This window comes from Pseudorca crassidens, chromosome 10 (assembly GCF_039906515.1).
Source record: "Pseudorca crassidens isolate mPseCra1 chromosome 10, mPseCra1.hap1, whole genome shotgun sequence".
NCBI lineage: Eukaryota > Metazoa > Chordata > Mammalia > Artiodactyla > Delphinidae > Pseudorca > Pseudorca crassidens.
Window position 1 is genome coordinate 20285258 of NC_090305.1, and position 12826 is coordinate 20298083.

General features: G+C 39.8%; 1 protein-coding gene across 10 annotated transcripts in view; it reads left to right on the forward strand.

Moving 5' to 3' along the window:
* The window catches only part of CARMIL1 (capping protein regulator and myosin 1 linker 1), a 317492-nt gene that overhangs the window by 193514 nt on the left and 111152 nt on the right, over positions 1-12826 (forward strand). For all 10 annotated transcript variants that reach the window (XM_067752167.1, XM_067752164.1, XM_067752166.1 and 7 more), the window contains exons 13-16: positions 3920-4023; positions 6406-6483; positions 6627-6703; positions 9696-9800. In XM_067752167.1, coding sequence (XP_067608268.1) covers positions 3920-4023; positions 6406-6483; positions 6627-6703; positions 9696-9800 — 364 coding nt within the window. The remainder of the gene's footprint in view (positions 1-3919; positions 4024-6405; positions 6484-6626; positions 6704-9695; positions 9801-12826) is intronic.

The window sequence follows — 12826 nt, forward strand, 5'->3', positions numbered from 1 at the left end:
AAGCTTCCTCCCCTGCCCCCTGTAGTAAATTGTGATCATTTATGTCAGTAAATACTTGGTCCACTTTCAAAGGCTATGCCATAGTTCAGCGTATGCAAAATGTTCCCTAATTTATTTAAATGATCTGTTGTACATTTAGATCATTTAAAATTCTTCAGTAGTGCAAAGAACACTAAAGTGACTTCTATATCCAGTTAACGGTCATGTGTTAATTTCTTCTTTAGGATACATTCCTGTAAGTAGAATTGCTAGATCAGAGTTTGCAAACATTTTTGTTTGTTTGTTTGTTTTGCTGTATGCGGGCCTCTCACTGTTGTGGCCTCTCCCGTTGAGGAGCACAGGCTCCGGACGCGCAGGCTCAGCGGCCATGGCTCACGGGCCCAGCCGCTCCGCGGCATGTGTGATCTTCCCGGATCGGGGCACGAACCCGTGTCCCCTGCATTGGCAGGCGGACTCTCAACCACTGCACCACCAGGGAAGCCCAAGAGTTTGCAAACATTTTTAAAAGCTTTTTCTGATATTTATTGTCGAGTTGTCCTCCAAGTATTTCATATAACCCTCTTTACACTCTCACTGTCAGTAGATATTGTTCTCTTTTTTAATTGTTTATCAAGCATATGAACAAAAGTATTCTGATATTTTAATTTTAGTTTCTTCAGTTATTGCTTAAGTAGCTTTTCCCGCCTTGTTCCTTAGTCACTTGTATTTCTTTTGGAGGAAATTGCTAGTCCCCCCTCCTCTGTTACTGTTCTGTTTAGAGTGTCAATTTTTTTCTTTATTCATTTGAATTCTCCACACGTTAAAATGTTAATCATTTATTATGTGCTTCATAAGTCTAACTCTTTTTTTAGGTGGAGGTTTTTTTGTTTTTAAACTTGATTATATTTATTTAACTTATTTGTTAATTACTATAAGACAGATAGAGGGTTGCTGTGATCATTGATCCTTCTGAGGGCAGGTTTGGCTTCTGAGGCACCTGAGTGCCACCCACTCACTGATGCCCTGTCCCTTCCAGTGTGATGAGAGTGGGCAGAGTCCCTAGGCAGAGCTGGGTTCCTCAACTTCCTTGTGAATCAGGACAGCTCCCCATGCCCTATACCCTTCACAAATAAAGATCAACACCTTTATCTCTTCTCTGCAATAAAATGTGTTTGAGAATTAATATTGTTTTATAACGTGACCCAAAGAATTTTAAGTTGCCCTTCCTAAGATGTATATCTTGAAATGTTGTTTTTTTAAAAAATTGATTTCTTAAAGGTTTTCAGTATTCTTGCAGACTGTCACAAAGGATCTGAAAGGTTTTGCAGGTTCAGAATAACTCAGATTAAATGGCAGTTTTAAGCTTTTGCTGAATTTGACTCACATTTGTATTTTTGTTCCACGAAAACATTTATATTCATGGCTCATAATTCAAGACAGATTTTTTTTTTTTAATCTGCCCATGACGTCCCCACTGTCTCCAAATATCCTTTCTCTTCCTCAGATGTTAGCTAAGTGATAGTTTTCTGGATTTCTAGTAAATGTCCTGCTGGTTGCCAGATTATGTCAGTGCAGGGCCATCTGGTACCACCTTTCTCCAGCTGTAAACACTCCAATAATAAATATGAAGAATGGTCAAAATCACTAGACAACCAGAATCGACAATAGCATGAAAATCTGTGCCTAGTTTGGGTTGGAAGAGCCCTGATTTTTTCCATCCTACATTTTTGTGATTTCCTGCTATTAGTGTGTTATTAACACAGGCCTCATGTGGATGTAGGCTCCAGAGGTGGGGGAGGAAATCCTTCATTCTGTTTCAGTAGCTTGAAGCTGATCATGATAACATGATTCTCTCCCAGTTCTATTCAAATGTTGGCCAACTGCCAAGCGCCCACGCTTGGCAAGGAGCGTTTTGCTGTCAAGGCTAATTTCACCTTCTAATTTCGGAATTTATTTATTGAGTTTTGTTATACCCCACTAGGGACATAATTTTAAAAATGATTTTCTTGATGAGAGTCTGATATTTTCCACAGGTTTTGGACTCGATTATTCCATTTCAAAATGCATTGATACTACCAATAACAGGACAAACTGAAGGGAGTTGGTCATTTAAACAATCCTAGAAGTTTCCTCCAGAAATTAACCTTTTCTGTGGGCCATTGCGAGTTCCTTTTATCTAACACAGTTAATCAAATCTCTGCCTCCTTCACTGCAAAGCTCTTGTCTCTTACCTCTTTGATAGTATTGACGTCGCTAGATTATGATTATTCAACTGTCTGGGTCTCCCACTGGACTGGCTTTGAGAGGGTGAAAGGGTATCCCCTGGGTCTCAGAAGCCCACGCCTGGTACACAGTAGGCCTTAAATAAAGATTTGTTGTGTTGAATAAATACTCGTGTAGCACTGGCTTTTCATCCTGGAATTTATTTAGCTTCTTTCGTGGTGGTCTTTGAACTTTTTGAGGGCAAAGAATGGGTCTTATTTACACATATCTCCCGAATCCCCAGCATTTGATAAACACGTTATGAGCGCTTAATACATGTTGAGTTGATGGCCAAGAAATTCTTCCATGTACTTAAGTAAAACATTTTCCCCTCTCTGCCTCTGAGTCTTCTCTCTACAAACCCAAATGGACACTCACCATCAAGAAATGGCTCAGTAGCCTTTATTGGACACACACTGGAGTTGGTTCTCTGTAACTCTCCAAAGCTGAAGGATGAGGTAGTGACCCCTGCATGAGTGCCATGCACCAAACATTCTAAACGTGGAGCAGAGTACTTGTAACCCTCAGCTTTTTTTTTTCTTGGAGTGCCTCCTTGGGTCCTGCAGCCATGACCAGTTCTGGCCTGACCCTCGCCCCTTATCCTGATGAAAGGCTCTGTCCATGTGCAGGCAAAAACCCCGTTCCCTGTTTCCCTTTCGGGTGGTTAAGATAGGCTGGGATTTTCACGAAGAATTTTACTGAAAAACAAGAAAAACAGAACGATTTATGAAAGTATACCCACCTTAGAAATAGCCGTATTTCCAAAATATACGATTTAGAACCATGGACTTTCAGTAGAAACATGAAGAGCTTTGCAGTATCCATATCCCAGTTATCTGAAGAATAATCGTCAGTGATAATTGTGTGTATTGACCTCTTTGAATCCCAGGGAGGGACCAGCCTCTTCTGGGCTCCCATTTTGAAGTGACCTGATGAAAATCTACCCACCACAAGTTCCTGACTAACAGGCCTGTTTCAATTCCTGTTACCCACAGATAGTAGACCATACCTCTCTCTGCACAGAATAATCTTACCCTCCTCCTGTGTTCATTCTTTGTTTTTTGAGGTGGTATTATCAGTTTATTTCAGTTGACTTGAACCATTTATGTTATGTATATAGTGTGTAGAGTGTTCATTATCAGTTTTTCCTTTTGATTGCTTCTTCCATGGTGTACATGTCATTAGCTCTTTGTAAAGTCCATTTCAATCTAAATTTTGCCTTGAGTATATAATATGTTAAGTAGAGCAGTACATTCCTGTATTAACTTCCAAGTACTTTGAATAGCCTAAAGTACCTGAATTTGCATCTGCATGCTTTCAATACTGTACATTAAGGCAAGAATCACCTGGCAGGATTAAGAGAAGGACGAAAATGCTCAGTTAGACTGCTTGCGTCATTTTAAGACTTCAAAGTAAGATCCTTTCCCTCCACATCATTAGAAGTAGAGCAAAATGAAGTTGATTCTGTTTCTTTCTCCTACTCGGTGAGTTGGTCGTGTCTGTGACTAACCTGTTCTTCCTGTCAGAAGACCATCCTAGAGCTGCCTTTTGGGGACAGGGCTTATGGTTAACCTCAGTCCTGCAAGTTGGTGGGGCTGCTAGACCATTTGAAGAAACTCACAAACCTCATTTTGGTTCCTGGAGTGGAAACTGAGCCTGGATCTCATCAATGTTGCAGGGGTGAATAGCCTTTCTCAGTCACTCAGTGCCAACCTGTTGACCGCCACCACTCTTAACCATCTGGACCTCTCAGGGAACATCCTTCGCGGAGATGACCTCTCGGTAGGTTTTCTTTTCCTTACTGCCATCTTCAAAGAAGCTGTACTTACTAACCCTGGAATAATTTCGAAACATATTTCCCCACATCTCCCTTTATCATGACACCTTCAAATCATTTAGTCATGAGCTTATGAAGAGTTTTAGAGAAATGTTCCAGAGCCTTCCTTTACTAAGTGTAGAGATTTTAGCCCCCCTCACTTAAGATTGTTGAAGTTTAAATTCTTTTTGGAAATACTTTTTCTGAAAGAATTTTTTTCTCCACTTCAAAACATTATTGCACCTGTTAAAATTGCCTGATAAGAAAGATTGGAAACGTAAAATGAATTATTTCATCATTAAATAATATTGTTAAGAAGACTGGTGGCTTTTTAAAAACATGGTTTGTGATGGAAAGGGGATATTGGGATGAACTTCAGTCCCATATTCCATGATTACAGTAGAGAGGGGGAGGGTTAGGAGTCAGCTGGGGCCACTCTTGAAAGTTTGAGTGTGAAGGCAAAAAGTTTCCCCTCAACTATAACAAGATTTTTCATGCAGCTGAATCAGTAATATAAATGTTTGGCAGATCTTATTGATACAGTGAATTAGGTATGATCTCATTGCCAGATGGGGTGAATGGTCCCCTCTAGTCACAGGATAGAATTTAGAAGAAATGCTCCCTTACCAATGGGGTGGGACCCACAGCACATGGACCTCTTCAAAGGACCTTAATTTACATTTCATTGCTTTATGGGAGTGAAAAACACTGTGACATGTATTCTCATTTCTCTTCTGTTTTCCTTTCCCTGTAAGACAGGGGATGTTGCCACAGCCCTCTTTGTAGTTATTTTCCTCTCCCTTACACTTGAACTCATTTACATAATATTAGTACTTGCTTCCTGGTGTGCCGTGACTTTTTCAGTGTGTTGTCCAATTGTAGTTGTCACTTTCACTGATGATTCATAAATCTGCTCCCTCCCAAGATGAAACAAGGAGTCCGATGTGAAACCACCCAAACATTACAGTGACAAACTAGCAGGATAGAGAGAAAGGTAAAAGAAGAAGGGTGCCAACATAGGGGCATTGATGGTCACCCAAGACAGCAAAGTAGCCAGCCAGGAGTCCTGTCCCAGCTCGCCTCTGGGGAAGGGCAAGTGGAATGATGAAGCCGAGTGACGGTGGGCTTCTAGCCCCGACAGGCTGAGGTTCTGAGAGCCACTCAGCAGGTGCAGGGAGGGGCTTACCTGGCCCTGTGCTTTCCAGGAGAGCAGCCTAGCAGGGACTGCTGGAGAAGTGTTGGCCAGGTTGGGTCTTGTCACCACTTGAGGGTGACTAGAGCTTCCCCAGCTGGTGGCCAGGAGTAAACTCACAGGGCCAGGCAAAGACAGAGAGTCAGATCTTCATTAAGTCAGAACAAGATTATTTTTCTGAATCAGAACTTTTCATAATACAGTACATTGTATGTCTGGTTATTCTAAAACATTTACAGGCCAGTCTTTTGCTATTCTGAATTCCTTGGTCAAGAGGAGTTTTCTCAAGCAGCTATAGCTAAGCTGCTACACTTACGAGTCTTTGCCAAGGACTAGGACCTCTCAATGTAGGCTTGCTTGTTTTTGCAAGTATCTCGTGGCATCCAGTGAAGCAAAGCAGAATTCAGCTGTTTGCCTGGTGGCAGGAGCTGGGATTTGGTGGCTATTGGTGGATACTGGCGCCACCTGCTCACACAGGGCTATTAGAGAATAACACAGTTCATTTTATTGTTTGGATAGCCTTGCATGGGGATGAGGGTATAGTCTAGGCATTGTGACACTCTAGAAACTGGAGGGTCTCAGTTATAAGTGAGATTAAGAAAAAAATAAAAAGCCTAATAGTGCTGTCAGGCCCTTTCTTGTTAGATTTTGGAAGTAACTGAGGATAGAAAAATTATTTTCTTGAACTGAAGAGAGTATAGCCCGAGACCACCATCCTGTGGTTCAAATTCAAATTAGTGGCTCCTTAAACACTTTCAAAAGTGATTAGCATTTTGATAGGGTGGCTGCAATTCAGGTGGTATTTCAATCTCAGCAGTTAAAATTAATTAGCACTGTTCCAAATTGTGTAATAAAAATGGAGCTAATCAGGAAAACTGAGCCATGGGTAACAAAAAGGGGGTTTGGTAGCCAGGACTCCATTTGGCCTTTTTAAAACTTAAACATACTTTAAAATATTCTTTGGGATTTTGCTCTCAGGGAAGGTAATGGAATGACAGAAAATTCTGCCATTCTCTTGGGAAGAGTAGAGGATGATCCTCAGTGGATTTGGGCAACTTGTTTTTAAAATATTAACTTAACATCGTGTGTGCACGCGCGAGTGTGTGCATGTGTGTTTCTGGATTCTAACATATTTGGTTTTTGCTTTTTATTCAAGTCCATGTACAGTTTTTTGGCCCAGCCAAATGCCATTGCTCATCTGGATTTGTCCAATACAGAATGTTCCCTGGACATGGTAATATTTTTTTATATTGCTCGGGGGGGTCTCAAATATGGGGGTCCCATATTTAGATGGGAAACAATGGGCTTTCTTCCCAATAAAATATTCTCCGAGTCCTAGAAATATTTGAAAATAAGAGAGCCTTGTTTCTTTCCCAGGTCTGTGGAGCTCTCCTCCGTGGCTGCCTTCAGTATTTAGCTGTGCTCAATCTCTCCAGAACTGTCTTTTCTCACCGGTATGGATTTATTCCTGCTATCATTCTCATCTAGGAGCGTCTTTCTCTCAGAGGAAGTTGTAGTGAGATGAAAACAGAGTGATAAAGGGTGAATGTTGTGCATGAAAGGGGACGGTCCTGAATCATTATCTATGAATATTAGACCTTGAAAGTTCAAGTTTTTATTATATCTTTTTTCCCTGCAGGACAATGTTATTATCAGTAACTCCAGACTGCCTATATGAACGATGTAATAATGTACTATTTCTCATATGTGGACAGGCATTCTCTCTTAATGTGGTAAAGACCCTTTTAGAAACTTCTCTGGGTGTTTCTCAATAATGCACTTTGAATTAAGTATCAGCTGTGTCTGGGAGATAAAGAGAATCGTCACCCCAGAGCTCATGCATTCTGATTTGTAGAAGTGGAGGGCCCGCCTAAGTACCTCACTTCTACCTTCCCGACTTAGAATTGTTTGCAAAATCAGGCAGTAGATTAGAAGCAAAAGTATTCACACACAGCAGCAACTTAGAATGGCAGAATGCAGAAAAATTATGAAAAGTACATGGGTTATGTAACTGTGGAATTCTGGAAGCATCTAGTGTATTAATACAGTTCAACACTTACCATTTGTAATTATTACCACAAGTCGTAAACAATATTTTAGTCATTATATGCTCTTTAATAACATGGAGAATTGCTTAATATTAGAAATACCTCCTTTTTTATTGGTTAACTTTTTGAAAACTTTACATAGTCAAAGGGATAACAGTCACTTGTTTGGAAAATTCACAATCCAGCATGCTTTATTCTACAATTATGCCTCATAGTGAGTTATTCTATATTTTAAAGTATTCTTGGTCCATTACTTCTACAGTGTGTAAATGTCTATGATAGCAAAAATATGCCACGTATACCTCAATAGGATAAGATCAGAGAGAGTAAAATGTACGAGATAAAATGGTGGGAGAAGTTGAGAGTTTTCTAAGATACTTTATTTCAAAGGCCTTAGAGGGTATTAACTTGACCACCCAGACCACTCATGTATTTGAAGTCAGCTTATGAAGCCATGCTTTGGTGGAGCTATAATAGACTGAGGAACGGGGTTAGAAATGATATCACAGGTGATAAGGATTTTCATCTGATCAGCTCTTTTGAATTCATACTACTGTGAATTCTGTGATGACTGGTCCTAAGTAGAGCTATTAAGCTTATAGAGCTGGAATTGTGCTAACAAATTTCCTTGTCTTCCAAATGAGAGGCTGTGATTAAACTGTTTAGTACCCACTACCTTACCTAGATATAACCATAGAAAGCCCTTAGTAATTACGTAGAAATTGCTGCATTTACACTGAGTTGTGGACTGTTAGCCAGGCTATTCATACTTTGGTTCACAGATAATTTCATAAATGTAGCAGTCAGGATAGGTCAGATTGTTCCAGTAACAAATGATCCCCCCAACCCACCACCCTCTCCACAGCTTTCAGCAACAGCAATTTTGCGACATGTGCCTTTTGCGTTAGCCACATCACTCTGGGAGGTAGAGCAGCCTCTTTCTAGTATGTTGACAGTCACATAGTAGAGGAGAAAGGATCCTGGTAAAACTTGTCTCTGGAAATCACACACATCACTTCCACTCACATCCCATTGTACTTCAGGGAATACAAGGCAGGTTAATTTTTTTGTTTTTCCTGAGATTTTGGCTGCTAGCCACCCTCAATTTATTCATGTTACCAAGACCCCATTTCTGAAGTCTGCCAAAGTCTGATCATCAGAAAAAGAATGTATATATATGTATAACTGGGTCACTTCGCTATACAACAGTAATTAACACAACATTGTAATTCACCTTTACTTCAATTATTCAATTAAAAAAAAAGAAAAAGAAAATGAACACGATATACAAGCGTCTGTCGGGGACCAGAGTTGTTTTGAAACGTCTAATATGTATTCTACCAGAATTCTCTTTCCTCTTAAGTGTATTTTTCATCCTCTTAAATAGATATTCTGGTTGCTTAGGTATTTCTTCTCAGCCTGAAATTGTCCTGTTTTAAAACCTTTTTCAAATATTGACAGGTTTCCTAGACCTCTGTACGTAAAATATTGTTGAATGTTCTGTGGTTGAATTCGACCCCTAGGACGGCCTCTGCCCTGAGAGTCTATGATTCCCTCCACAGAATATGAATAACTCTCATTGAATAAGCGTTTACAATGCATCAGGCTAAGTGCTGTACTTACTCAGACCTTCCAACAATTCTATCAGATAGAACAAAACAAACAAAGCATTCGTATTCCAATTTTGACTCTGGAATCTTTTCTTAAATCCTCATAGTGTTGACTCTCTTCTTATTGAGTTGTATGATTTGATTCATATACTTCCCACTGGAATAGCAAGGGGACGTCTTTGGAGGTTATAAGCATTTCTTTTTGGAGTTTTGTCTTTATTCTAATATTTGGCCTGAAATAATTAGATCTGTGATATGGATATAAGAGCCGAGTAGGATACTTGTCATGCAGGCTTCTTGCCAATCAGACTTGACATCTGGTCACAATCCCATTGCGTCTGAGACCTGCTGCATCTGAAAACATAGCCAAACACAGGTAGTGATCCTTAACAATCTGATGCCACCCAGTGGGAAGGCTCTTTAAGTTGGTGAGAAATATGTATCTTCTTTGACTTATTTCTTAAAAATTCAAATATGGAGTTTCCTGCAGAACTGGGGGGGGGAACACAATGAGTTCTTTGGCTACAAAGAATAGGAATAAAATGTTTTAAAGACTTAATGACATTTCTTAACCTCTCCTACATAATTTTCGAAAGTACACTGAATTAATTTATTTAACTTTCAGACATTTTGTTTCTTTTTACCTTTAAATTTCTACTGAAACACAGCCAGTTCATGGATTATTTCACAGGGTTTGAATTTACCGATGAATAATTGTGCCAGTTTGGAAGTGGGGTGCAGAGATGGAAGTTTAACTGCATGTAAGACTCTCATGTTTTGTTTTTCAGGAAAGGAAAAGAAGCACCCCCATCTTTCAAGCAGTTTTTTAGTAGTTCTCTGGCTCTGATGCAAATCAACCTTTCAGGCACAAAACTGTCTCCTGAGCCCTTAAAGTGAGTGTTGAATTCATTTTTTCCAGAGCGTTTTAAAGTTCAATTTGTTATTAGGAATGTGCTTGAGGGAAGGGAAAAAGACATACAATCCTAAGACAGACAAGGCAGATAAAAATGCCTTTTTACTTTGGGTCACAAAGGAAGTCAAATTCTTTCTGAGTACATTGTATGCTGTTGATATTATTGCATCTTCTATGAAAAAAAAATCTTCCTTTGGTTTGTGACCTTGGCAGTAGTCACTGATCTATAAAAGTTGTGTTTCTGGGTACCATCACCTTTCTTTTGACCTCTGTTCAGTCCATTTTAGGTATATTCTTGTGTGCATTTTAAAATCTATTCTCAATATTTCTACTAACAGTAATAATCAAAGGCTATACACATGTGTGCAGCAGAAACAATTTTTAGGTGCTTTGTTTTCTGAATTACCTAGGTATCTATTTGTTTGGTATTTTTACTTGGCAGGCAACTTATGGGTTAATATCCTTAGTGTAGGTGTCATGGTAAAGTTGAACTTTTTAGAATAATTTGTTATCCTTGAATTTCTTTTCACCATTGCCAGAAATAATCAAAAGGACTCAGAGGACTAATTCTCTCTGAGTCAAAAGAACATTTTCAAGTAGTTTTGAATATCTACGTTGTCAGGTGTGTTCAAATGAATGCACAGATTTCTCCTTTCCTCAGCTGACATGTAAATCAGCATTCAATTTGTTCCCTTGCAATTTGTATGAAATGTTAAAATCAATGTCTGCTATTCGTTCTACTAGAAAATTAATCATCTAATTTGTAAGTTGCCTTTTCTTTGCTTTTTGAGAGGTGTGAAATTCTTGATTAGTGTTCTACAAAGTACCGTATGACTAAAACAATGGAGGCCTTTAAGAACAGTTGATCCACCTGTGCAAAAAAAAAATCCTGATGTTATAGCGGCCTGTTTTTAAAAAAAAAAGAGGAAGAATTGAATCTTTGTAATAGAGATCTCTAAATATAATAGCTGCAAATTGTAAAAACATGATTAGGCTGTATGGATGTTAACAAAGCTATCAGCATCAATATTCTAAAGGGGATCCATTATAATTTAACCATATTCATTCAACTGATATTTATTGAGCATTTACAACAGACTAGATGCCAGGAAGGCACTGAGTAGAAAGCAAAACCAGACTTGCTTTTATCCCGTCATATCAGCGGGAGATTAGCATATTCAAAGTAGTTTTAGTGATAGGTACATGGTATGCTAATTCAATGTTGCTGGTTCCTGTAAAAGATAGAGTAGTTCTTCATTGATTAGTACAATTGATTTTATAGAATAATCCTCACCACAATAACCCTGGATTTACTGTACTTTATTATAGGTCAGTGTTAAATCTTGTGACCTGTTGTTATTTATGTTGATGTTTAATAATAAATCAGTACTGGCAGACCTCGGAGATGTTGCGGGTTTGGTTCCAGATCAACTGCAATAAAGTGAATATTGCAATAAAGCGAGTCACACAAATTTGGGGGTTTCCCAGTGCATTTAAAAGTTATGTTTACAATATAGTGTAGTTTATTAAGTGTGCAATAGCATTATGTCCAAAAAAATGTACATATCTTAAGTAAAAAACACTTTATTGCTAAACAGTGCTAACCATCATCTGAGCCATCAGCGAGTCGTAATCTTTTTGCTGGTGGAGGGTTTGAAATATTGTGAGAATTACCAAAATGTGACACAGAGACATGAAGTGAGCAAATGCTGTTGAAAAAGTGGCACCAATAGACTTGCTTCATGCGAATTGCCGTAAACCTTCAAGTTGTAAAAACACGCAACGCAGTATCTGTGAAATATAATACGATGAGGTATGCCCGTAGTCTCTTCAGGTCTGTGTTTTACTCAGTAAAAATTTTAATATGAGGAAAAAGTCTTCATGGCCAAAGATTCTGTAAACAAAATTCTGGATGTACATTTAATGTGATACTATAATTTGAAAAGATATAACAAAACTGAGGTGCTTGGGTTTGCCTGTGAGGGGGTGAGGATGGAAAGGAACTTGCCAAGCACTGCCCTAAGTTAGACACACAACTGGGTGCTTACCCACACACTGTCACCTGCAGTGTTGACAACAGCCGTGGGAAGGTATCATTATCCCTATTTTACAGCTGAGGAAATGGAAGCTCAGAGAAGCTAAGTAATTTGTGAAAACTCACTGCCATCGCAGGTTGGGTTTTCTGGGAAGCCAAGTTAGAGATGCAGATTAGCATGTAGGATGTTTATTAGGAAGTGCTCTTGCAATCCCACCTGTGGAGGGGGAGCAGGAAGAAAGCAGGATGGGACAGAGGGCAAGTTGAACTGGGACTATCACAGTGAAGACCTCAGCCAACCCGATGGGAGCTTTGTTGCTAGAATGTCCCTGAGCTGGGCGACGAGGCTGGGCCTGCATACCCCTGTATTGATCAGTCCTTGGATACAGGCTGCCCCAGAAGCAGATGTGACCTTGGGCGAGGCACTTGTCTTGGGCTGAGGCAGCCCCCAAAGAGGACCGACAGCTGAGGGGCCTCTGGGAGGTACATTGCAGAGTCCACTGCTGTCAGCCAGCGGACACTGGCTCAATCCTGTTCCTAAACCCATATTGTATCCCCAAGCACCAAGAGGGGCAGAGGGAGGCCCTCATTTCTTAAAGGGAGATCAGTAGCCATAAGAGACAAAGCTAAAGAAATGCAACTTCTCTTGATGTAATTGCTTATTTCATAATTGTGCTTTTCCTTGGAGGCTCTTTTCTGTCCACATTAAAGTATTTCAGGGCTTTTTAAGAACATGGTGACGCTGCCAGAGCCGTGGAGATGATATACAAATTCTTCTGTTAGACCTACTAGAGAACGGACTTGAGGATATGGGGAGGGGGAAGGGTGAGCTGTGACAAAGCGAGAGACAGGCATGGACATATATACACTACCAAACGTAAGGTAGATAGCTAGTGGGAAGCAGCCGCATAGCACAGGGCTATCACCTCAGTGCTTTGTGACTGCCTGGAGGGGTGGGATAGGGAGGGTGG